A 25,957-nucleotide genomic window follows, 5' to 3' on the forward strand; every position below is an offset into this window, starting at 1 on the left:
CCTTTTCTCTGCTCTTGTTTCCCCATGTGTACAACAGGAACTGGGATATTGACTTCTGTAAAATGCTTGCATTCCAAAGCTGCAAAAATGTGGGCATTATCGGATAGGCAGAAGGACAAAACCCTCCTGTAACTCTAAATCAGACTCCTGGACAGTCTTACTCCATGTTTAGCTTCCCACTACGGGCAAGTACCTGGTGCTTTAGGGGAAGACAGAAGAACTCTGGTGATGTACAGCTGGGAAAATTGTATTAATGAATGACTACGGTATAAAAATATGAAGGTTCATATCTTGTCTAAAAATAATGATTCTATCATAGCAGCAGATGCCTTTTATTAAAATCCCAGTCGTGCTTTCACTTACATGATGCACTCCTCCTGTCTTTGTTTTGTTTTGTTTTGGAATTGAATTACACTTCCTATAAAGAAAAGAACTTCCTCTTTTCTTTGTAAGCAAGCCACTTTCCTGTTAATTAAATAGATGACGACTTCTACATTAGAGATAATTTACTTTCTTTACAACATAACTTCTTCTTAATACCTGCATTGCATACCCTTCAAGTTATGTCCTGCCTGCAATAAATCTCCACAAACTTTCATTCTTTCATTCTATGTGCCTGCTTTTCTGTGCTTTTTAATTTCATAACAGAGTTAAAAGGCATCACTTGGATGTCCCCATGTCACACCAGTGAAGATCCTGTGGCACATCAAAGAGCCACCCTTTCAACAAAACCCTTGTGACTTCTGTGTCTGATGTAGTTCCTGACTGGGACAGAATGAGCAATTTCTCTCCCAGATGACATTGAGCCATTTTCCTCCTCGGGGTTTGTGTTTTCATTTTAACGCCCTTGTTGCTGTGGAAGGTTTTAAAGCATCTTCCAAGGGTGCTTGCTTTGAGTCAGGAAAGGAGAAAGCATTCACAGCTGGAAATTCAATTGCAGCGTTCTTTGATGTTCAGGTGCTTACCTGTGTGCAGCCCAATTCGTATCCTGAGGGGAATGTCTGGCATGTGTCTCATTTTGAATGACCCCACCGAGCTGAGGATGTCCAAGGACATGTTGGCTATCTCAGCCGCGTGCTTGTTTCCATTCCGTTTTGGGAGCCCTGAGGCAACCATGTAGGCATCACCAATCGTCTCCACCTAGCAAATGCCATTAGATTAATAAATAAATAGGGGAGAAAAGATGGAAAAGAGACATAGAATAAACCTACAAGTATTTGACCCATAGAGTTTGATTCTCACCTTGTAAACATCGTGGTTTCCAAGAACTGCGTCAAACAGCGTGTAAAGATCATTCAGGAGGTCAACTACTTCGATGGGTTCACTGAGGGCTGAAATGGTTGTGAAGCCCACGATGTCACTGAAGTAGATGGTCACCTGGTCAAAATACTCTGGCTCCACAGTGCCACCAGTCTTGAGGGCTTCTGCCACTGATCTGTAATAGCACAGGCAAAGATGGCAGGGCACAAACCCCTTTGTAGTACATACTCAAGAGCTCAGACACTCTTGCCCCGCCGTGCTTAAAAGGTTTGCCACTAAATAGAAGGTTTTATATGGCTGTAATAAGCATTGCTTGAAGTTTCTTACTTTGATTGGAAGGTGCTTGCCAAAACTGGAGGTCAGCTCTGCAATCCTGCTCACTTTTGGGGAGCAGTTCTGTCCAGTTTAGCTATGGGTTTGGTTTATTTTTACCATCTAAAGTACCAGTACTTACGGGGGGAGCATTTGTGACAACAGTTTCTCTGTCTTCTGTTTTTCAATCTCTAGCTCTTCAGTCCTCTCCCTGATTAAATCTTCCAGGTTGCTCGAATACTGCTCAAGCATCCTGAGCATTGAGTCAATGATATTGGTCTTCTTCCCTTTGTTGATGGTTTTGAACTGGAAAATCAAACTGGAGAGTTATTCTCCATCTCATTACACCATTGTAGCATAGTAAGTTTGGAAAGGAACAAAAAGTCAACACTTATTTTAAAGGGACAGTGCTAAAGGGTGGCAAGAGTTCAACAGTAAGGGTTGAAAGGTTGGATAGAGGGTGAATTAGCATCAATGGCTGTGGAAGCTGCCCAGGAGCATGTTGCTCACACATGAACTTCCAGTGAGGGTGAGGTGAAACACTATAGTTGTTATGGAGTCCTACCATGCTGCAGATTTGCATCCTGATTTATCCAGTTACCAACCTTTAGGATAACTTGCAGCCATTTGCATTCAGAGGTGCAAATTGCAGGGCAGTAACAATGCTTGAAACCTGTTTATGTGTCACTGGTCTTAAATCCATCTTTGCACTGTGGCATGCACGGGTGCTGCCACCTCCCATCCCCAGTACTTCAATAAGATTTGCTCTCTCCTCTTGACCTGAAGATGAGCCTCTGGACCATTCAGATCATCTATGGCTTTAGAAGCTGCCATAGACTCAACAGTGGAGTCATATGGGTGTAAAATTATTCACAATTTCTTAGAACAAAAAGGTAAAAACCATTAATATCGGTTGACTTACTTTGGCCTTATAAGAACATAGGAACAGTACCACTGGATCAGACAAGGGGTTTATTTTGCCAGTCCATGAAATTGGCCAATAACATATGTCTGGGAAAGCTGTTGAAACAGAGCTCAGGTATAATCATATTTCTGTGGGATAGGCTTCCAGTCTTCACCAATCTGCAGTTCAGAAAGTTCATATGCCAAATGGCTATATCTTCGTGTTTAAAAGCCTTTGGTGAATTCTCCTTTTAAATTAATCACCTTTAAAATACTTTAGAAGATCAAAAACCATATTGATCTGAAGGTGCTATCATAATTTATGGATCTCGCATCTCCATCAGATCATCTGTGCAAGGTACACTGCAATTGTGAAGACACCATCTCATGTTCAGCCTACTTTGCAGCCCACATAGTGGTGCCATGGCAGCCCACGCTCAGGACAAGATGTAAACCAGACACCATGAACCGTAAAATAGCCCACTAGCAAAGGCCAAATGAGAGCTCTGGGACTTCTTCAGTCATTACTTAAGGGCTCACTTAAAGGAATAAAACAATTCCCTGCCAAGTGCACACAAAGGATTGAACCCGCTGCTCCTTCCACCGACCTTAAGAAATACCTCCTCAAAGGTTGGACGTCGTTCGGGGGCTTCACCCCAGCATTCCTTCATTACCTGGATGCACCTCATGGGGGCCAACTCAGGGGCTACATTTGGGCGGCACAAGGGAGGGGGCTTCTTCACTTTCTTGATGATTTCTGTGACAAAGAGAATGGGAAGCACATTGTGAGATGCAGGGTCTTGGTGGGGGCAAAGGACATGGATCTTTGCACCTATCCCTTGCTTGCTCCATCACTCATCACTCTTATTCCTCACCATCCAATGGCTGGTTCTGCTTTCCACTTCCAGGTGTGTCTTGGAGGATTTAAAAGACAAGAGATTCATCTGCCACCTTGTCCCCTGAGAACCAGGGTATGAGCAATGAAGTGGCTGGATGGGGAAAGGATGTGTGACAGATGAATGTGTGACAGACAACACTGCAGGGCTGTGTTTAATGAAATTGCCTCTGACTCTCTCTATTAGGATCTGCAGTGTTCTGAGAGTGCAGAGGGATATGCCTAAACCCAGACACGAAGGATACCAGCCTGTGATGCTCCATTGTTAACTGGGAACAAGTATGTAGGAGGTTGATGGGAACAGAGACAGTGGAAAGTATTTTAAGGGGGAGAGTTTGGGTTCATAACAATGTCTGAGAAGTGGCTCCCTATCCAGAGGTAAAATAAAGACTAACAAGGAACTGGGCTTGGGCTTTTAGACCTTAAGAAGTCAGTCCTTGAATCTGCAGCTTTTAGATAAAACAGCATTACAGAGGTGTGAAGCCGCAGGTTTCACTGACAGCTGAAGGATGGAGGACTGTGATGCCTGAACCCAGGCGTGACTTCAATTTAGGTATTTCTTAATAAGAATATCCTGGAGGAAAAGTGGGTTTTGTACAGTAGAACTACACCTTCCTGCTTAAAATAAAAACTCCAAGTGATTGTATTTGAAGGTTTCATTTTGCCTAGTGCGGAGCAGTCAAATGGAGTGAAAACCACCCTCTTTCTGGCAAGAACCCTGAATTTCCACAGCTGTTACTGGGAGTACCCAAAGCCTTTCAGTGTTGACAGTTTACTTTAAAGCTCTTTGGCTCATCCCACCAGTCTCCACCAGATGAACTAAACAAAGCACCTGGCCCAGATATTTCCAAGGGGCAGCCAAGAGGAAATGCCTTCCCAAGTCAGTTTTAAAGTTCATGCCATGAGTGAAAGCTCCTTGAGGATTAGAGTGCAGTGAGTAGGAATTCATCATTTTATCAGGTCAACATGATGTTCAACACGGGCTGGAGGTTCCTCAGGGAGAATAGGTGGGGGGGACATCTGCTAATTACATCATAGGCTACATTAAAGGTGCAGCTCTGAATTACAGAGTGGGTTAATAATCCTCATCATCAGTCATAATCATCATTGTCACCGCATTGCTGCAGCTGCTTGGCCCCAGTTTTTCAGGCAGATGCTGGATAGCCATAGCTCACCTACTGACTGTCCAGTTTAAGACATTGAGAATAGGCTTTCACTGAAATCAGCCCATTTTTGATTGTTATCACTCCTTCCCTGTTCAAGTGCTTGTGATCTGACTGTGACCACAGTGTGTTTGCCCTTCCTATGTATGCACAACATAGTTTGAAGTAAGGAGATTGCATCGTGACCTGTTCTTAAGGAGTTCACCTATTTGCTGTTCCTGATACAAGCCACCTTATATAGAAGTCAGTGATGTGTCACTTTGGATACATCAAGACACATCAAGAACCTCTTTAAATGGAGAAGTAATTAAAGAAACATAGATGGACAGATGGATAAAATAGGATGCTAATGAGGGGTCCAGCTCAAAACTCTCAACCTCTATGACATACAGAAAAGGGCTGAAGAATGGGAAGTCAAGGAGTTTCCAAGCTATGGGAAGACAAGGATTTTCCAAGCTATAGGAAATTTGGACATCAGATTTCCCTCCACTGTGATGAAAAGTCAAAGTTTGGACAGGGAAGTGGTGCTGCTGCAACAGCCTCACTGCTGGCCAGATCTGAAGCATCTTAGAGGTACCCAGAGCCCGAACCCCATTGATAGCATTGATGAGTCAGTGTACCAGACCCACACATTTTGATGTTCATTGTGGATATTTTGTCAAAACCAACCTTTTGTCACTGAGAAAGGTTGTGAGATTGGGACATTATTTCCATTCTAATGTTTTACCCAAGGGGCTTGGCCAGAACTTTTATGAGTCTCTGTGTAAAGCTTTATAAATGTACTGAAATGGTGGCCTACCTTCAGCTGAGAGTTCTGACATGCAGTACGGTGGACCCCGAACAACCACTTCTTGTAGGATGATGGCAAAGCTGTAAATGTCCCCTTTGAACGTGCCCTTTCTGCGCATGTCTGGGTCCCTCAGCAGCTCAGGAGCTGTCCAGAGCAACTCTAAAAGATGCAGGAGCATCAGGTTTCTTACATGCCAGCTCAGACTATGGCAAATTAGGTGCTTAAAGGAACACTTCATTTCAGTCATATGAGGAAAGGCTGGAACATACTTCATTATTTACTGGATCAAGTCCTCTATTTCTTGTGAGGTCTTAGAAATCCTAAACTTCCATCCTGATGAAACATTTGGATTTTCCAGATTTCACTCTATGTTCTAGAAATCTATTGATATACAATGACTTATATGCTATAACACCAGCCCTGAACTTCAACGTAAAATATCTTCTCACCATTGCCAAAAGCTTCAACATATTTTATTGCTTGAAAACATCACTCAGACAAAACTTTGGCACTGAAGCCTGGATTTCTCGCCTCTGTTGTTGCTCTTCCACAAAGCAACACTTCATAAAATATTTTCTGTAGTTCTTCTTAGATGGAAGTGGTTTCTGTAAAAGCAGTTTGTGGCAGTCTGAAGCACAATCAGTCTTTATAATCCCATGGTTCAAGTGGTGAAAGGCACAGTTGTAAAACATACCCAGCTTCATCAAGAAATAAATCTCCTTCAGACTGGGATATTGTTACCCAGGTAACTGTGCATTGAGAGTAATGGGAATAAGAAACATTTCAGCTACTACAATATATATCACTTTTGTAAAGGAGGAGGAGAAAGTCTTCTGGCAACTGTCCTATCTGAGACACTGGAAATGTGTAGGAACCAAATCCTGAGACAGAGGGATTGGAACACTACATACTACTTGAAACCAGGTTTCAAGAATGAACTGGGATACCAGAGGAACCCCAAAGCAATGGCCAGGTGAAAGAAAACCTGTCCAATTCTCCAAACCTGGTGCCATGAAATGCTGTCTTAAGTGGTGGGAATGTCATTGAGCAGCCTTTGGCATTGGACCTATTTCAAAGAGACCTGTATCATCTTGTGTCTCAGACAGCTTAATTTTACAAAACAGATCTCTTCGTATTTAGGTTAACCTAAAACTTCAAATACAGGGTTTGGGCTAGGGATGTAAAGCCAGTTCTACCAGTCACAGATATTCAGGTTTTATCAGATTTCAGGGGCACTTAAGTCCTTTTCCAAATCCAACAAGCTTAAGTTCTGTCACTGCTTGCAATAAAATCCTTTTTCCTTGCCATGACACTCTGCTATTCACTTCACTTTCAGGAAGTCTGAAAAAAGCTTTGCTTGTCCTTTCCTGTAACAATGCATTTTATACAGGTAACTAGATGTTGTGAGACTGAGCACATAAAATCCTTATTTGGCGACTGGCCTGCAATTGCATTAGGACGTGTTAAATCAATAGATGAATATATCTAAACCAAATATTTCATTATGGCACCTACCTTCTGGGGGCGGCTGAATATATGGGCATTTCTGTGCTTCTAAGAGCTCATTATAACCATAGTCAGTTATCTTCAACACAAAGCGGCCATCCACAACACAGTTACGAGACTTGAGACGTCCATGGGCAAAATCTCTGTGATGCAAATACCTAATTCCCTATGAAACACAGAAAAGATCAAGGCTATTCCTTAAGAATGATATTATCCATCTATCCATCAGCATTCAGAGACAGAAGACCAAATTGTCACCCTATACAGCATCATAAACAGCATTGACTCTGTCAGATGCAGTCCTGATCAATGCAAGAAACTATGGGAAAAGTTTAGAAGTGGATAAGGAATCAGAATTAGGTTCACTGCACCTGAAGTAATACTGGAAAGGACTTCAGGAATAGTCAAATGTCTCCGTCTATAGCCCTAGGACTCATTGCACTTGAAAGTTGTACTTTGAGACAAGGTTAAGAGGGTGGGCACAAGTGGTACTCAATGGCTAGGTCAAGGGAAGCCATTAAGAGCCTGATGCCCTTACCCAGCTCCCTCAAGGAGGATAAGAAGGTTCATCATGGGCTGTAAGAACGATGCTGGCAGTCTACCGTCTGTAGGCCACCTGTCCCAAATTGGTAGTTCACCATTAGGGGGATAAAAACATATGGGAGATGTTTGAAAGTGTGTGAACACTCTTTTGAAGTGACCGTATGTGCAGCCATAATGTTGCAGAGGATGGATGTGATTTGATTCTATGCTGGATGTATTTTTTATTTATGACAAGAAGGAGCCTTTGGTACTTATGAATTTGTCACCAATTTCTGTGTTCTAAGTGATCACTTCTAGCCTGATGTGTAATTTTAACCTCTTATCCTGCTGCTTGGATATAGCCCTATTATCCCAAATAGTGCTTTTCTCAGATGGTAACAAAAGAAGACCAAGAGGTCTCCATTAAAGACCCTGTATACCAGTACAATTACACTCACACTGGTTTTCCCTGCATTACTATAACAATCCCAAAGTCCTGGATAAAGTAGCTATGTCAATGTAAAAGTCACATGCAGGTCCTGCCTCAGCAGTAGCAATGGATTTACTTTGATTAGATCCATGACAAGAGAGGACTTGAACATCCAATCCAGCTTCATATCTTCATTCCTCAGCAAGTCCTCCAGGCTTCCTCGGGAGCAGTACTCTGTCACTATGGCAAAGATGCCACAGTCAGAGAAAAAGCCCAGGAACAGATTCACATTTTCATGGCGTAGATGTTTCATCTGAAACAAGACAGGGGATCACAGCAAGACCGAGTCAGACAGATGCCTTTTGCTCTTAATATCTAGTTCTTTATATCATTAGATGTCATTATCGTTGTACTACCAAATAGTTCTGCACAAACTGGAGAAGAAAATGTCTTTGGTACTTACTTTCAACTATCTTATATCTAAGCTTTCCTTTTCTTAGTCTATCCATTAAGACAAAGAAAGCAAGACATCAAAAGCAAACTGAAGAGAAATTTGTTTAAGACAAGCTGGATTGGATCTTCCACTAGGACAAAATGGCTTCAACTGGGGTAAACTGGGTTTAGCACATGGAGTCGTGCTCCAGCTTTGGTATGGTCTGGAAAGTAACACCACGCCTGGAGGATCCAAAGGCATCCATCAGTGTTGCCTTTGGAAACATGCCCTACTAAATCTATTTATATACATAAAAATGCCACTACCATGTTAGCAGTAGCTGCCAACGACTAATGGCCTTGAATTTGGAAAATAAATATATTTGCTTGTCATTTAGTTATAATAATAAAATTGAAAACTAAAAGTAAAACTTCTAAGAAACATCTTAGCTGGAGACATAAAAATCCCAGAGAAATGCACAACCATGCTTGTGCCACACTGGCAACTAAGAGCACATGAAAACAGCTACCAGTGCATCACCCTGCCCTGACACAGGCAGGGATGATTCCCTCCAAACTGCTCTGCTTTTGCAGACAAGCTCACTTAAAGGCCTCATTGTCCGTTCAGCATTGCACCAGCTTTGACATGGGTAGGTCCAGGGTGGGTGCTCTGCAAGCTGCTGCCTATGACACGTGGGTCATTGGTAAGTCAAATGCAATCATGTGTGGTCTGTTCCACCAGATTTCACAGGGCAAGACTCACAGACAGCCATGATGTTTGATTCAGTGAATAAACAGGAGATAAAGAGAACAACAACATGCTGCAGTCACCAAAAGTCAAGTCCAAGGTTACGCTGGGCAGACTCATGGGCGATATGGTCTAGTGTGAGGCGTCCCTGCCCATAGCAGGAAGTAGGAACTGGATGAGCTGAAGGTCCTTTCTAACTCAAACCATTCTATGATTCTATGAGAAGTCCCCCAAGCAACCTTCCCTCCACACACCCCATCATCCCCTGTTCCTACCTTCCTCAAGATGCTTGTGGAGCTTTGCCGCAGATGGTGAGCTGCTCCCCTCTCGAACTTTTTCAGCCATACCCAGTCTCCCTGTCCACAATACAATGGGTGAATGATAGAGGAAGCCTTTGAGCAGCAGCTAGTACTGGGACTTGGGTGTGAATTTCAGATCCTTCACTTTGAAAGTGGTTGGGGATTTTCAGTGTTCTTGGCAGTGGATGCTTTCTATACTGCACCCAAATAAGAATATCCACAGCAAACCCTCAAAAAAATGGGGCAAGGCAGGACCTTCATCTGGATTAGAACTTCTTACATGGAAGGTGCATTTGTATCTGATAAACAATGATAAATTGATTAAAAGGTTGCCCAGAGAAGCTGTGGCTGCCCCATCCCTGGCAGTGTTCAAGGCCAGGTTGGACACAGGGGCTTGGAGCAAGCTGCTCTAGTGGAAGGGGTCCCTGCCCATGGCAGGGATTGGACCTGGGTGAGCTTTAAGGTCCCTTCCAACACAAACCAGTCTGTGATCCTGTGATAAAGGAAAGTAACTGTCTCCAGAGCTTCTCTCTGACATCAATGATCCAGTTTATTTTGCTCTTTTTCAGGAAAAATTGACAAGCCATTTTCTTCCAAAAGCTGCATTTTTAGGAAAGAACTGATGGATGGGGTGAGTTTTCTTGGCCATTGCCTCTGCTTAAACACTTTACAGTCTTATTGGCACAAAGGGGAATTTGCTACCCTTTATTCTGTGTGTTTGGATTCTTGCCTTGTAAGAAAGGTCCTTGCTGGAGATGTTACCACCTAAAGCTTGTTTTGTAAGAAAGATGCTTCACGGTGCCTTTAGGTGGTGATACCTCTAATAAGGACCAGACCTGGAAATGCTACAGATGGATGTTGAATACCATCACCCCACATGCCTCCAGGTATGAGGGTGAGGGCTGAAGTAGAGTCACCTTAAACACTGCTTGAGGGTAACTCATTTTCACCCTTAAGGTCCATCAGCAGCATTCCCATGCTGGGACCTACAGTACTGCAGCCCAAGACTTCCCTCCCTTGAGCAGCTCAGTGGACAGTAGTGGTGGGAGAAGGCTGCCTGAGGTCCTTACCTACCTCATACAGAGCCACGTTGGAGGTTTCATAGGTGGCAGCTTCACTCTTCAAGGAGGAGGAGCGGGTTACGGATTTCAGGCTTCTGCCATCTGCTGCTATGCTGTTTGCTTCAGTCAGACTGTCCAAAGTCATCCTCTGAAGGCAAGAAAAGCAGGTGTAGGACAGTTACCACCTCTGGATGTAACCCTCTCCTCCAGCTCTGCCTCTGGCCATACATTCACCCATGCTAGCAGCCTCCTGAACTTCCCATCTCACCCCTCTCAATACCTCTACAGGTCAGCCCTATGAGGCTGAAACACTACAGGAGCACTTCAGGTGATGGAAATGCTGTGGACTGGGGGAAATAGCAGACAAGGCAGGTGTCACTCTGAATAAGGCACAGGGAAGTGTCTCCTTTGGCATAGGCAAGAAGCCTGAATCTGCGGCAGTGACCTAGGCAAAGGGATTGCTCCACAGCAGTCTGTATCATTGGCATGGTCCTCCTCTGTGCCAAGTAACACCCTCCCAGGAGATGCCCAGCTCTGGGCAGGAGCCAGCACAGGCCAGGAATGGTTCCAGATAAGTAATTCAGATGCAGACACTCTGCTTTAGAGGGCAAGATGGTTTAGCTGTATGGACATGAGCTATGCTGCACCATCCAACCTCAAGAACAAAGAATAGGGGCTGGTTGGTAGAATAAAAGCAATCAAGGGAATTATTTTACATCATCATAACAGCTCTGACATTGCATGTGCATCTAATCTGAGACTCAAAAGCACTCTGCATATAGGAAATCTTCTGATATACAGGGGAAAATGAGACATGGAGAAGTGAAGAACTTTACCAGAGCTTCTTGGGTATGAAAATACCAAACAGCAAACCTGGTTTTGAGGGTCCCACCAGGTTACTTACAGGAGTTGAAGGACTTACCTTCTTCTGTAGCTCAGGGTTGATGAAGACGAGGTCATCCAAGGTCAGTATGATCTTGTTAGGTCCCCTGAATAGCTGGCTGTTCAAGATACTGTGCCTGAAAGATTTGGTAAGTCACAGTTAACATCTGTAGGTAGTGACCAGTTTACACCACCTCTAAGTCCCCCACATCTGCCTTCCCTCAGTATTAAGTGGCAGTGGGGATGGGCATGGGCGAAAGCAATAGGCAAATTATGATGCCCTGACTTGCACCAAATCCCTCTGAGTGAAGGGTTATCCAATTCACACACTACAAAAGCTATAATCTCAAAGGGTCAAATAGATGCCTTGAGTTAATCTGGTTACAAATATGAATCAGATGTGTAGGTAATGCTTACTTTGCTTTGCTCAGTTTTACTTTTCCTAACCCAAATTATTCTTCATTAGGAAAGAATAATAAGTTTTATTAGAGCAGCCAATGTGCCTGGTGGCAAACAGCTCTCAGGCACACCAGCTTTTCTTAGGAACTGAAACCAAACCACAGGTAACTTATAAAAGCAGCCTGAAAACAAGTTACCATCAAAATACGCTGGTTAAATCTCTATATTGTACCATGGTAAAGTAATGCACATAGCAAAATACCTCCTTGTAATGACTGCCAGCTCATAAAAAGGGAAAGCTACAGGGGATGAGCAGTTTGCTGTGCATAGTATAGTGCAATGTAGCCTGGGGTCTTAGAAACAGTATTGCTGAACCAGTGCTCTTTGTCTTGGTCAGGAGTAATTAGATCAAGAAGACTGTGCTGATTCAGACCTACTTCTTCCAGGACCTGAGCCAGATGGGATGGCTACCACGCACTGTGTAACACAGGACAAATGTGCTCCTGGCATCTCCACAGGATGCTGTGCCCATTTTCCAAGGGATGACTCTCTGATTCCTTGATAGACTATTAGATCTGCAGAATTGCCACAGGCAAGAAAGTTCAGTATAGCTATCAGACCAGCAAAGACACTACCTGTTGCTTGACTGCATCCTTCTACTTTCTCAGCTTCTCTTTAATTGGCAAGGCAGAAGAAACCACAAGAAATGGTGCGTTGTCAAGGACTGCATTCATGGCATGGTTTAAACAGACTGATGTCCACTTCATGCAAATCATTACTGAACATTCCAGAGTTCCTTTGTTAGTTTTTAGCTGAAATACATCTGACACTAATACCCAACACATGGCTATTCTAGGGACTCATGGAAGAGTCAGAATTCACACGCCATCATTCTGAACCCACTGTTTCAGTGGATGTCAAGGTTTAACACTGAACACAAAGCACACTACATGTATTAGACAGTCAGAAACTCATCAGGCAGGAACAGAGAGAAGGCAAATGAAAGCTCCTCCATTGCTCTCCACGTCATTTTTTTGTGTAAGGAACTTTGGTTACAGTATAGTACATCTGATCTGCACACACCTAAGATTTTTCCTGATGAAAAGGGTGCCTTTTGCTGGCTGCTTTAGAGGGAATCCAGTAAAATATCCATACATCACCACAATTCACTTTTCTAACCTATGTGTCACTCTGGGCATTTTATAAGAGCACAGGCAGCTTTTTGGAGTCCAAGAGTCTTGGCCACATAATCACAGGCATCACTTGGGGCGATTTTGTTATCCTTTCTCTAACCACCTTGCCACCCATCTTATCTTCATGGAAAAACCTCATCACTTATGTACCTTTCACTTATCCACCTGAAAACCTTGCTTGGTCAATCACATCATCTCCCCCAAACGTGGAGGAAAGCATCCCTCTGCCAAAAGCAAAGCGCAGATTGTGGAGCAATTCACTTAAGGTCATGCAGCAGATCCCTGGCAGGCCTAAGACCAGAGCTCCCACATTTGAACTCAGACCATGCTGTGGTTTAAATTTAGTTCCAGACATGCCCTTCCCTCACATAAATCATTGTCTGAGTCATGCCAGACTTCTTTTCTTCCCTTGCAGACAGCCATACATCTTTATTCACTACTGAGCCTTCCCAAGAACAGTCTGGTACTTGTGGAACAGCTTACAAGTAAAGTAGGCAGAAAGATTGTCTTCTATTTACTTAATTGTTGAGGCTGGTGGCCAAAGGAATAGAGCAGGGTTTTAAAGTGCAGATGGATGGAGCAACCTCCTCAGTGCCTGCAATTAAAAGATATCAGAAGCAGCTGTGTGTCATAAGGGAGAAAGCTGTTTGGGGTGTTGCTTGCTGGGTGGCCTGATATCATCTGTGTTAGGAAGGATGATTCAGAAGTGGAAGGAAAACACATTCTGGGAAGATCTGAGAGGCAAAGCTGTATGGGACAGTCCAGGAACTTTGTTCTGCTGAACTCAGTGCTGCTGAGTAAATATGCCTTCTAATTTCACTCTAATTTCACTCTAATTTCAGTCGTGTACCATGTAGACATCAATAATGGGAGACAGATTACTCCAAAGGCTATTTTGGAGCAGATTACTTTAGGTTATGGCCATAGTGGCCTTGCTAAAGAGCAACCCATAGCTCCTGGACCAGCTAGGTCTTGCTGGATTATGTCTACCTTGGGTATAGAGTCAGGACACAGATGTGACCTATGCAATAGTTTCAAACTGTCCCTTCCCAAGCTTCATTTGCTCCACAGATCCCATGCCCAGAATAATATAGATGCACTGTGGATGACCAGGGAGCTGGATTCCAGACCATAACAGGGAGTGAATCAGCTTGGTAATAAAGAGGTATCCTAATTAATTGCTCCAAACCCTCTCCAGAGATGTTCTTTTCCTCTTTAATACATGGAGAAAGTAAAGAGGGTCAGCCTAGGTGCTCCATGGAAAACAGGATTATATTAGGGACAGAAATCCAATCAAGAGTGATCCGGGTAAGGAAAAGACATTTAACATGGCAGCCCACTCAGTTTCTACCCCAATGTTCTCAAAGCAGATTCCTGTCTTTGGTTTGTGTGGCGTACTTTGCACTTCCAAAGTGATAGCCACCTTCTTAATGCTTCAGAGCCATCATCTAGCTAATCCTCCCAGGAACAGACTGCAATCCTCTTCCAAACCTGGACTGGTTTAAGGGTACAGTGGCTGCTCCTGAGACTGCAGAACCAATTCCCCCAGTGCTCAGGCCACTATCACTTAATAAAGTTGAATTGGGTTTGAGTTTGGAGCAGAGGACGAGTGTGAGGATCCTTCCCTGGGGAGGAAGTAGCTGCAGAAACAATGTGTGATGAGCTGATCACAACCCTGTCCCCCTGCACCGCTGGTGGGGAGGAGGTAGAGAGTTCAGGAGTGAAGTTGAGCCTAGAAAGAGCAAAGGGTGGGGAGAAGGTGTTCTACGATTTGGTTTTATTTCTCATTATCCTACTCTGATTTGATTGGTAATCAATTAAACTGACTTCCCCAATGACCACAACCAAGCCTGCTATGAGTTCACAAACTAAACTGCTGGCTAAAGCCTCCTGCAGAAACTAGAAGTGACACCAAACCAAAGAGGTCCTGCAGTTCTCACCTGATAAGAGAAGCCAGGCCCATAGCAAGAAGCACCAGGCCAAATATCACCATTACTCCCAAAATGATGACTGTAGGCTCAATTCCTGTGCAAAAAGGGGAAAAGAAACAGTGAATTAGAAAATCCCTTTCACTTAGGCAATAATATCACACGTATATCAGTATCAGACCATTTGACTACAAAGTCAAATATTCAGCTGGGAGAATGATAGAAAACAGGTGTTTTGATGAGAAACTTCACGTGAGAAGGACATGGAGCTGTTGGAGCAAGTCCAGAGGAGGCCACGAGGATGAGCAGGGGCTGGAGCAGCTCCTGTATGGAGACAGGCTGAGAAAGTTGGGGCTGTTCAGCCTGGAGAAGAGAAGCTGCGTGGAGACCTCAGAGCAGCTTCCAGTGTGTGAAGGGGGCTACAAGGATGCTGGGGAGGGACTCTTCATTAGGGACTGTAGTGATAGGACAAGGGGTAATGGGTTAAAACTGAAACAGGGGAAGTTCAGATTGGATATAAGGAAGAAGTTCTTTACTGTGAGGGTGGTGAGGCACTGGAATGGGTTGCCCAGGGAAGCTGCGAATGCTCCATCCCTGTCAGTGTTCAAGGCCAGGTTGGACAGAGCCTTGGGTGAGATGGTTTAGTGTGAGGTGTCCCTGCCCATGTGAGGGGGGTTGAAACTGGATGATCCTAAGGTCCTTTCCCACCCAAACCATTCTGTGATCCTATGACTTCAAGTACTGTAATTCTGTGTCTCCATGCACTCTTTACTATACCAGCCATGGAGCCCTGAATCAGTGGGAAAACAGCTTTTTCTTCAAATAAATAAAGCCTGGACTCATAGGGAAGTACTTGCTTTAGAGGCAGCTTCTGCAAAGTTCATAACTCCTCAACATTTGACCTTCTTCTCTCCAGGAACTGAAAGGCTGAAAAATCTTTATCATGTGAGTCACCAGCCCATCTGGGGTTTTTCATTCCCTGCCACACTTTTCTAACGCTGGAAAGAGCAGAAAAGGAGGAGGAGAAGGTCGATGTTTTCCTCAATGGGCCCATCGACAGGGAGCACTGGAGATGGATAGTTTGCTCATGAGTGTATTTGTTAGAGAGCTAAGGAATGCCGACATGAGTGGATGAGTAAATTCCAGTGGGAATTCTTTCCTGTCTCTGCCTCTTCTGTCTTCGTATATTTCTACTTTGTCTGTATTCAGAGATCCTTAAACACAGGTGAGCATGGAGAAATTTGGGTTGATAAAAGGTTCATAACTCTGTGTCACACTTGTGCCTGAATCACACACCTTTTATCAAGCACTGAAACCTAGAGCTCCCCAGCAGAAAAACAGCATTTTTGAAAGTGTGTGTCCTTTTCAGGAAAAAAAGAGAGCATTTTAGCTGTAGTTTTTCTGCCTGCTTTGGAAAAACTTTGAGCTTCAGCCCAGGGCCCCAGTCCCTGCCTGTTCTCACACATACACCGGCACAGGATGCCCAGAGAACTGTGGCTGCCCCATCCCTGGCAGTGCTCAAGGGGCTTGGAGCAAGCTGCTCTAGTGGAAGGTGTCCCTGCCTGTGGCAGGGGTTGGAACTGGATGAGCTTTAAGGTCCCTTCCAACACAAACCAGTCTGGGATTCTACGATACTAAGATTCAAGATAAGAAGTCACTGCTTTCATACTCCAGCCTGTATAGTCCTGTACACCTCCTTCTGAGAAGGAATCTGGCCATAGTAGGGTAGATACTTCATACCCATTTCTCAGCTTCCCAGACAATGTGGATGTGTGCCCTGGGTTCAGCACTAGCAGGCATTTTTCTCCTTCTTAGTAGCTGGTGCAGCACTGTGTTATTGACTTTCGGCCTGGGAACAGTGCTGATAACACCGGTGTTTTCAGTTGCTGCTCAGTAATGTTTACTCTGACCAAGGACTTTGTGAGTCTCATGCTCTGCCAGGGAGGAGGGGAAGCAGGGAAGAAGCAGAGACAGGACACCTGACCCAAACTAGCCAAAGGGGTATTCCATACCACAGCACATCACGACCAGTGCATAAACTGGGGGCAGTTACCCAGCAGGGCTGGATCACTGCTCGGTTAGGCTGGGTATCGGTTGGCGGGTGGTGAGCGGCTGTATTCTCTTCCCTTGTTATTTCCCTTATCATTATTATTGGTGGTAGCAGCAGTGGTTTGTGTTATACCTTAGTTACTGCACTGTTCCTATCTCAACCCATGGGAGCTTCTTTCGATTCTCCTCCCCATCCCTCCAGGAGCAGGGGGAGGAAGGGAGCTGGGTGAGCGAGCAGCTGCGTGGTTCCAGGTTGCTGGCTGAGCTTAAACCACCACAATGTGGAACAAGGATTCACTTCACCAAAGTGCAATGGAGACACAGCCAGTTCTCTCCAGGAATAGCTTTCACCTTGAATATAGGAATGAGCAACACCACACCAAGGTGGACTGGAAGACATGGTTTGTTCTTCATGCATGGAGAAAGTCAAGTGTTGCTGTCCCCAAAAGAGCAAGTGACAGCAACCCAATGTTCACCCCTAGGAGGCAAGGGAGCTGCCAAAGATGTGCCCCCCTCCAAAAGGACTGGTGTGAGTATGAAGCCAGAACACAACCCATAAAGGTCTTGCACAGTGTTAAATCCATGGACAAGGAAGGACTGGATCAGTTTAGGAGAGATTTGCAGGAAGCCTAGTGCTCTGGTGCTGTGATTGCCTGTTTCCTGCTAGGAAATCTGTTATTAAAGAGAGAATGAGCTTAGAATAGTCCAGTCACAGTGGCATACGTTGGTTTATTTGCTGGACCAAGAAGTAAATGCCTCCTGGACAAACCAGTGATGAAGTGCAGCGGTATGAAAATCCCATCTCACATCTCTGCATGGCCTTCTAACACTTTCATAGAGAATCTGTGGTAGGAATAATGTGGGGTTTGTTAATGCTCCCTATTGTATTCCATCAGGGTTTTTTACTGGTCCTGTCTCCTGAGCTTCCTCAGGTAGCTCCCAGAGACCCTACTGTCTGAACAAATCTCCTTTGACAAAGAACCTGGGAGAAATTCTTCTGCTTATTCACACTGCGTATGATAACCCACAAGAGTCTGGCCACACTTTAGAGGACTCTAAGGCAATGTGGTACTTGAAAGGCAGCGCAGAACCCCAAAGAATAGCAAATGGTGTCTCTCTGAGCACGTCCTTTGCTGAAGCAGGGGCACAGTTACACATCAGGGCATGAGGAAACACAGCTGGAAAATGTCCAAAGCCCATCCAATTTCATTCAGTGACACAGCATCTGATAAACTGAGATTGAGAGCTGGTTGGAGCACAGCATTCACTGGGATGAATGAGAGACAATAAAAGGACAAGAGGAGTAAATAAATAAACACCCTGATAAGCAAACCTGAAGGAATAGGAGAGAGTGAAGACAATACCAAAGACCACAGAGTTCATGTCAGTGATGGATGGGCCATTGCAGAGACCATGCAAAGCCTTGAGGAAGCTCCACAAGAACTTTATAACTAATCAGAAGGGAAAGGAAGCTTATGATGGGAAAGAGCATGTTTAGAGAATACTTTAGGGCACTTGTAGGATTGTGTTAAACTCATGAGGGGATGCTTTAAGTGAGCTGTAGGAAGGGGACTTCCTCTAAATCTCCCATAAGAAGTATGTGAAAATTCATATGGGACTTTTAGAGGAAAAGATGAAAATGGGGAAAGGGGGGGGATATAGGTAGGTTGGGGATGCTCAAGCATGAAATACTGGAGAGGATGTGGATGCTGGTCACACATATGTTGTGCATTTTTGCAGCCAAACCATGCCATCTGATCACGGCAGTCTGCCCTACCTTCTTCTTAACCCCTATGGCTATTTCTTGTTCTGTGTGAGTGTGCTTATTGCCTGTGTGTGATGTTTGTAGACTTCACATCAACCTAGCCAACAGGTAAGATAAGGAGTCCTGAAGCCTATGACCCATCAGAGAACACAAGACTGGAGACCAGCTCCTGCAGAGACCAAAGGGATTGAGAGCTGGCTATGGGGGAATTACAGGTTTGGACCATCTACCAATGGTATGTACATCTACACCTATATGTGTGTAGGAGCTGAGGTTGTGAGATATGGAAGCAAGCTTGGAGCCTGATTAAGTGGTGCATAAGAACAGGATGATGCCATTTGTGTTGTCCATGTCTCGACAATGCTGGTTGTGGGTAGTGGTGGCTGTAAGCACATTGCTTTTCTGTATATGTTACTCTGTTGGGGACTGGCTCTGTGTGTGTGTGTCTGTAAGTGTACATGTACTGGAAACAGCCTGCTCCTGATAGACTTGGGTCAGGAACCACAGCAGCCTGGCAGCTTCACATCCAACCAGTCTCCAACGTTAACTCCATACAAAAGGCAGACTGAGGCCTGGATTTAATTCTAGTCATAAAATTCAGTCTCTGAAATATTAGTAATAATAATAAATTACCACTCCACTGAAAATGCCTTCAGCTTTACGCTTCTGTAAAAGTGTGACCATAAAATCTGATCTCTAAGAAGCAGTGATTTTTCCATAGACAGCAATGGGATGATAAATTGCTACTCCAGTCCTAGTTGTAGTGCAAAATTAGATATACGATAGCATCATATTTGTCTCTCCTATAGCTTGCCAGCTGCTGTGAGATCAGTGTATCTCCAATTTTCATGGAGCAACGCTGATTTAAACCAGTTATGGCTGAGCCAAGGGGAATGATTTTCACAGCTGCTGCATTAAATATTGTGTAGATGAGGTTAATTTTCTCTGTTTAAGTCATATCCTGGAGCAGTAGGAGTAAATGCTCAGCATTATATGTAAATATGTCAAGTGGAGGCTAAGTATCCTCCTCTGAGATGCTGGGCTCCCTGTGGATTTTAAAACTGCACCATAGTTGCCTCAAATTAAAAACAATAAGTAAAACCAGTGCCCAGCCTTGCAAACCTAGGAGGAAGCAGTTATCTCTGCCCTTAGGTCTTCAATTACCACCTCTGCTACCTACAAGTAACTCTAATTATTTTGAGTAATGATCATCATCTTTTCTTGATGAGGTGAGCTCTGATGATCCTTAAAGCTGCAGAGCTGACTGGGTAAAGAAGCTGGGGTTAAACCAGGAGAGATGGTGAGAGCATCTACTGCTGTGAAGCACTTAGGCTGTCTTCAAATCCTCTTAGTGCCCTGTCCCTCAGAAGGACATGGACGCAGTGCTGGGTAGAGTCTTTGGCATGTATTGATTGATATCAACATATCCAGATGTTGGTTGTCAGATCTGGAAAACCCTTTCCAGCACACAACAGTGGCTACAACCTTGTAGAATCATAGAATATGAACCTAACAAGCAATACGAGAGTCTTGTGGAGCAACAGTGGGTTCTCTGCATAGAACTCCCATTACAAACAGCATGATGACTGGTCATCTTTATAGTAATTTATTGAGTTTAGATGTTTCTCTTTGGGGGGCTCTAATTTAAAGGGGTAATAAGAGAAAAGATGAAAGAAATAAGCTGCATTGACCCAATGCCGTTCAACCCTGCTTTTATGTCCAGCTTACCTCCAGTGCAGAGAACATCTGGATCAAACCAACAGCTGGAGTCTGTCTTGGGTAGAGTTTCTCTGGGGAAGTGGATGTCCCGACCTAAGGACATCACAGAGTCTGAAGACATATCCAGCAAGTGGGTTGGGAAGAGCTGGTTCCCATGACCATCTGTGTCCAGTATCACGTAGTTGCTCAGCCCTTTCCCACAGTGGTCTGTCTCTACCTGGTGACTAAATCCAGGGAAACTCAAGTTTTTTGTGTGCTGAGCTATGTTAGCTCCTGAGACACTGGCTCCTTTCCTCCGAGCACTGTCAATAGCCATTGCCATGAAGTAAAAACCATCATAGATTGTCCCAAAAAGAGGAGAAACCTGGAAATACAGGAGAAATTGAGGTCAGGATGTTGACAGCCTCTGATTTGAAACTTGTGGCAAAATAACGTCCCACTGGTTAAGCTGCAAACTCAGGAACTGAGACCTCTGAGCATTAAGAGCTCACAGAGTAATGGGTTTGAAGAACCTTAGATTGAAGGTGGCTTGTGGGAGCTATTGGGGTTGACCCTATCTATGTGTGACTTTGAATATCTGTCTTTTCTTATGGTTGCTTCCCAAAATAGATTTTCAAACTGTTTTTAAACCCATGTAAAATTGCTTTATGAAGGGAAGAACCAAGACTCTGAACCTGATGATCAGCTGGCATTTTAGCACAACCTGCCTCAAAGAACTATGTTAAAACATCTTCTACAGATAGAAGATCAAAGTCAGAGGCTCGCCTCCCTACCCAGATAGGAAAAGTGTTATACCCAAAGGACTGGTCCTCTTTGCCAGCACACTGTTTATTCCTAAAATGTAGAAATCACAAAGCAGATCCACGGCAAACTCATTCTCAGGGGTACCACAGCCTTTTCTCCTCATATTGCTCCTTTCCATGCTGGATTTGATTTTAGGAACCTATAACTTTCCCCTCCCCTAAAACACACTCATGGTTTCCTTTCTAGTCACATGGTCATTCACAGTTGGCAGACGAACATTGATTACAGCCGTATACTCATGATATAATGAGGACTGCTGCTGGAAGCCATCGAATTTGACATCTGTGTTGGGATTCATTGATCAGAAGTAGACACCTTTAATGAAGAACCATAGACTCAATATAGTTAATCAGGGCTCTCATTAGAGTGAAGGAGAAGAAATGAATGTTTTCAAGGCATGATTCATCTCCTCCTAAAGTAGACATCCATGCAGATCTCATAAATCATGCCTTAAAAATACTTGGAATTTTTAAAAGAGCATAATGAGATAAAGCTCAGCTGAATCCTCCATCTTTTCTCAGATTTCCCAATTATTTTAATGCCTATAAGGTAGCAACTGACTTGTTTTTTCATAGGATTCTAGTGACATTTTGATAATTGTGCTGACAAAGAATGACTTTGACAGTAGTTTTAAGAAGAATGAGGCAGCAGCCATCCTAACCATTTCCCTCAAAAGCATTCAATATTCCTTTTGTCTGTTGCATCCTCCCAGATTCTCAGGCATGCTGACATCTTATTATGGCTCCTTACAAACTCTATGGTCTTTATCCACCTTAGGAGACACCTCTTCAACTTGGGCCTGCAGCAGTTAGCATGTAGCAAACCAAATATGAGAGCCTCAGAGACAACCCCTTTCTCTTCAATTCCCATCATAGTCCTGCAGTTGAACCAGCTGTGACAGAATGCCAGCTATCCAGAAAAATTCTTCCAAATGAACTCAGTTCACATCCAAATTTCACCATATTCTTCCCAAAATAGAAGCATAGAGATTGGGTTATCTCTCTCCTGTACCTCCTCTATAACTATTGCTTGTCCCATGTCTCCTGTTGTCAGGTTCCAGAATAAAACAGAGAGAAAGAATATTTACCTGGGTGGCTTCCAAATCCCTGGTTATTTCACCGCTGATTTTGGCTTCCCTGAATGCATCATAGAAAGTCCTTTCTCCAGACTCCAGTGTGATAGTCAACACAGCATCGTATGCTTCCTGGAGCTTCTCGTCATTATCAAAGACGCTGAATGAGTTGTTTTGGTAAGGAAGACTGTACAGCAAAGTGTCGTATGGAACAAAGACGTATCTTCCATCTGCTAGTCCCATTTCCAGAGCTTTTGTGAGTAGGGTGGCCTGTTCCTCCCCTCCAATGAGCACAGAATGCATGCACAGGATTATAACTGAAACACAAGGATCACAGACAGTGTTGTTAATCCATTTGGGGTTTTCAATGCAAAATAGCTCCATACCTCCCCAGTAGAAAAGATGTCTGAATTGCTTATCAGGTCAGATTCTAGTGGTCCTATACCAGTGTTATGTGATGAGGAAGCTGGGTGCTACACCAGTTTTGTTCAACCTCTGGAGGACTGCAGTATCTAGCAAGGGAGGCTGTGAGCATCACCCAATCCTGGGGCCATACATAAGGAGAAAGGAAGAGAGATTTTGACAAAGGTGAGGCACAGGCTAACATAGAATGAATCATAGAATCATAGAATGGTTTGGGTTGGAAAGGACCTTATAATCACCTAGTTCCTACTCTGTGCCATGGGCAGGGGTGCCTCACATGATGGGTAGTTGTGGTCGTTGCTGTCATGGACTGAGAGATGTGAGCTTCCCCTTTGTGTGCCCTGAGCTGACAGACACCACACGCTTGTTAGTGCACAAACTCCACTCACTCACCCTGTCACCACGTGTACATAACATAGGACACTGTGTTATGTTTCAACATCTGGTCCATGCTTGGCTGTCCCAGAGTCTGTCTTTGCCTCCAAAATGCCATGGAGCCAATGTCTCCATGTCTGGTAAGGAGACAACGGGTGACTACAAAGAAGATGGAGACTCCCATTTAATAAGGAGTCCCATGGTAAAGACGAGGGGTGATGGGCACAAGTTACTCCTGGGGAGATTCCCACTGGGCACAAGAGGAAATTTTTCCCAAAGAGGACAATCAGCCCCTGGAATAATCTCCCCATGGAAGTGGTGACTCCCCAGCATTGGACACTGTTAAGACTGGGCTGGACAGAGTGTTGGACCAGATGATCCTTGAGATCCTTTCCAACCTGGTGTTCTATGATTCTGTGATCTGAAATACAGGTCTATCTATTTAACAGGCTTTCCAGCCTGCTCACTGGCCTTTCATGAAAGGAATCAGTCCTGATCTTTCATCCAAGACAGCATTTCAAAACTCAGTCAGTGAAAGGAGCAAAGTAGGGCAATGATGGGAAGCAAAGTTGCAAAAGAGACCTGCCTGCTACTAAACCAGGAGGGAGAGGATCTCTAGAGTAGCTGTGGTCTCTCCTTAGGAGAAAAACAATCCTTGGCAAAGCAGAAGCTGAAGTAAACAGGGATGTTTTTCAAGTTGCTGAATTACAGGTACTTCTAGACAGTGATTCACCCCATGCTATAGCAGAGAGCTTAAGATGGTCAGATGAATCATGTCTGATGAGGGACTGGTTCTCTCCATTGATTATGAAAGGAGTTTATCATCTCTAATTCACATGGAAAATGTGATGGTGATGAACCCACCCAAGGTGGATCTGGTCTCAAATACTGATTTGAGCACTGATACAACTTCGAGATAGCACCTTGCTACCCTTGTTTGTCATTGACATGAAATTCATAAAGTCTTGGTTAAAATGCATCCTCATCTAGATTCACAGTGCTGCAGAGGTGCACACCCAGCATCAGAGCTCCATCACAGACTCCCTAACAAGGCTCTGACCCAGAAAAACTTGTTTTCTCCCCTACATTTTCTCAACAGAAGATCATTCTTTACTATTTGAGGTAGATCAGCAAGGGCCCTTCCACTGCTTTAGTTTGTGCTGTATAGCAGTGGATTTCACTTCTGATACATCCCCTGAACACAGGTAGCAAGAACACAGCATCAAAGATTGAAATTTTTGATAATCCATAATCCAAAAAGCATAAATATAAAACCTTTCCCTAAATCCCTCTTTACAATCAATAGGGTCAAGAGCAGACACTCATCTACTAAAAACTATTTTTCCAAGCTGAACCCAGTCTTTCATGTTGTAGAAGACTACTTAGCCCTATGTCCATCACACACAAAATGCCCAGCATTCTTTTACTTGAAGCCCTGGCTCTGTTAAGGTCAGAGAAAAAGTTCTTGCTTGACTTAAATGACTTCAAAACTTCATTCTCTAAGTTCTGCCCTTTGGATAACAATGCAGTCCTACCCCGGATAAAAGAAAATGAAGAAAGGAAGGAGACTCAAAACACTTACTTTTAATGTTGTCAACTTCTTTAACCTTGTTCCAAGTGTCTTCAATGCCTTTTTCTCCTTTATGCATGGATATGACAATGCCTACAGGAAGACCCTGGTTCCTGAGTGCACTCGCTAGCTTGTTGGCTGTGTCCATCCAAATATCCTCGTTGGAAGCAATGATGCCAACATGAGCCCAGCTAAAATGTTTCATTACTGTAAACAAAACTCGGGTTGGAGAGGGCAGGGTCCTTGCAAATGTGGGGTGTTGGGTGGTGGAATCCAGTTTATAATTGATGCACGTCCATGAGAAGATGGCTTTATTCCAGTTTTCCCCTAAGAGTGTGGCCACCTCACAGAAGCCAGGGTTCAGAGGGCCTACGAAAGCGGAGGAAAGCTTTCCAAAGTCAATGAATTTAACCAGAGCTCTTGATGTCTCACATTCTTCTTCCAGGACCACATAATCCAGCCTGTGGCCAAGATCTAGTGAAGGATCTTTGGTTATTCGTTCCACTGCTAACCTGGCAGCCACGTGGGGCAAGGCTTTGGAAAAGAAGGGGTCACAGCTCCAGGGTCCAAGCAGTCCAATTTTAAAGACAGAACAACATGCTGGAGAGCAAAGCAGGGTTATTCCCAACAGCAGCTGCCAGAGAGCCTGGGAAAATGTCTTGGATGAATTGCCAGTGTTGAACTTATGCAATCTAATGTGCCTTGACCAGAGCAAGCTGTTAGGACACAGTGGGAGCAATGACATTGTTTTACAGGTGGGTAGAGCTGCACTGAGTTCTTCGGGAAGCCAGGCAGTGCATTACCAGCAGCTGGAAGAAAAGTAGATTACATTTGCCTTCCGGCATACGTATTTGTCCAGTGCATGTACAGAGAGCTGAGTCAGCCCAAATTACACAACAGTTCTCAAGGTGCACGTCCATGTGCCAAAACCCTCCACAGACATGTGGACAAGGACTACGTAGACAAGTGTCCATCCAGTGTCAGTTAAACATAGCATAGCCCTTCAATGCACACTTATGTAGACTTCTTAAAGTGCTTTGCAATACATTCTGAAACCAGGCAGCGAAGAGTGAATCTGCTTTGATTGCAACAGTAAACACAACCTATGGATGCACTATGGCTTTCCTTCTTTGGAAGGATAATTCCCAAATCACACAGGAAAAAAATGCATTTAAGAAAATAAATAGGTGGAATGCTCCAAGTCAGCATCTTTTGCCAATCCAAAATCCTCAGTGACTTTAGAACATGAATCAGAGCCCATACAAACATAAATACACACATCCATATAGACCCATACATACACATACTTAAAGATACATAGAATCACAGAATGGTTTGGGTTGGAAGGGTTCTTAAAACTCATCCAGTTCCAACCCCCTGCTGCAGGCAGGGACACCTTCCACTAGACCAGATTGCTCAAAGCCCCATCCATCCTGAATCCTCCTATTCCGTCATAC

General features: G+C 44.0%; 1 protein-coding gene across 1 annotated transcript in view; it reads right to left on the reverse strand.

Annotated features, from left to right (window-relative positions):
- The window catches only part of GUCY2F (guanylate cyclase 2F, retinal), a 43,148-nt gene extending 17,823 nt beyond the window's left edge, over nt 1-25,325 (reverse strand). The window contains exons 1-14 of the mRNA XM_057408540.1: nt 24,513-25,325; nt 22,148-22,449; nt 20,266-20,620; nt 14,736-14,820; nt 11,244-11,340; nt 10,335-10,469; nt 9,237-9,317; nt 7,918-8,094; nt 6,839-6,995; nt 5,333-5,482; nt 3,084-3,232; nt 1,715-1,878; nt 1,243-1,435; nt 966-1,140 (exon numbers count right to left, since the gene is read on the reverse strand). Of these exons, the coding sequence (XP_057264523.1) occupies nt 966-1,140; nt 1,243-1,435; nt 1,715-1,878; nt 3,084-3,232; nt 5,333-5,482; nt 6,839-6,995; nt 7,918-8,094; nt 9,237-9,317; nt 10,335-10,469; nt 11,244-11,340; nt 14,736-14,820; nt 20,266-20,620; nt 22,148-22,449; nt 24,513-25,245 (2,953 nt within the window). The 5' untranslated portion in view covers nt 25,246-25,325. The remainder of the gene's footprint in view (nt 1-965; nt 1,141-1,242; nt 1,436-1,714; nt 1,879-3,083; nt 3,233-5,332; nt 5,483-6,838; nt 6,996-7,917; nt 8,095-9,236; nt 9,318-10,334; nt 10,470-11,243; nt 11,341-14,735; nt 14,821-20,265; nt 20,621-22,147; nt 22,450-24,512) is intronic.
- Between the last annotated feature and the right edge of the window lie 632 nt (nt 25,326-25,957).

Source organism: Pezoporus wallicus, unplaced genomic scaffold, assembly GCF_028554395.1.
Source record: "Pezoporus wallicus isolate ANWC-B61680 ecotype Strahan unplaced genomic scaffold, APGP_CSIRO_Pwel_v1 contig_7461, whole genome shotgun sequence".
NCBI lineage: Eukaryota > Metazoa > Chordata > Aves > Psittaciformes > Psittacidae > Pezoporus > Pezoporus wallicus.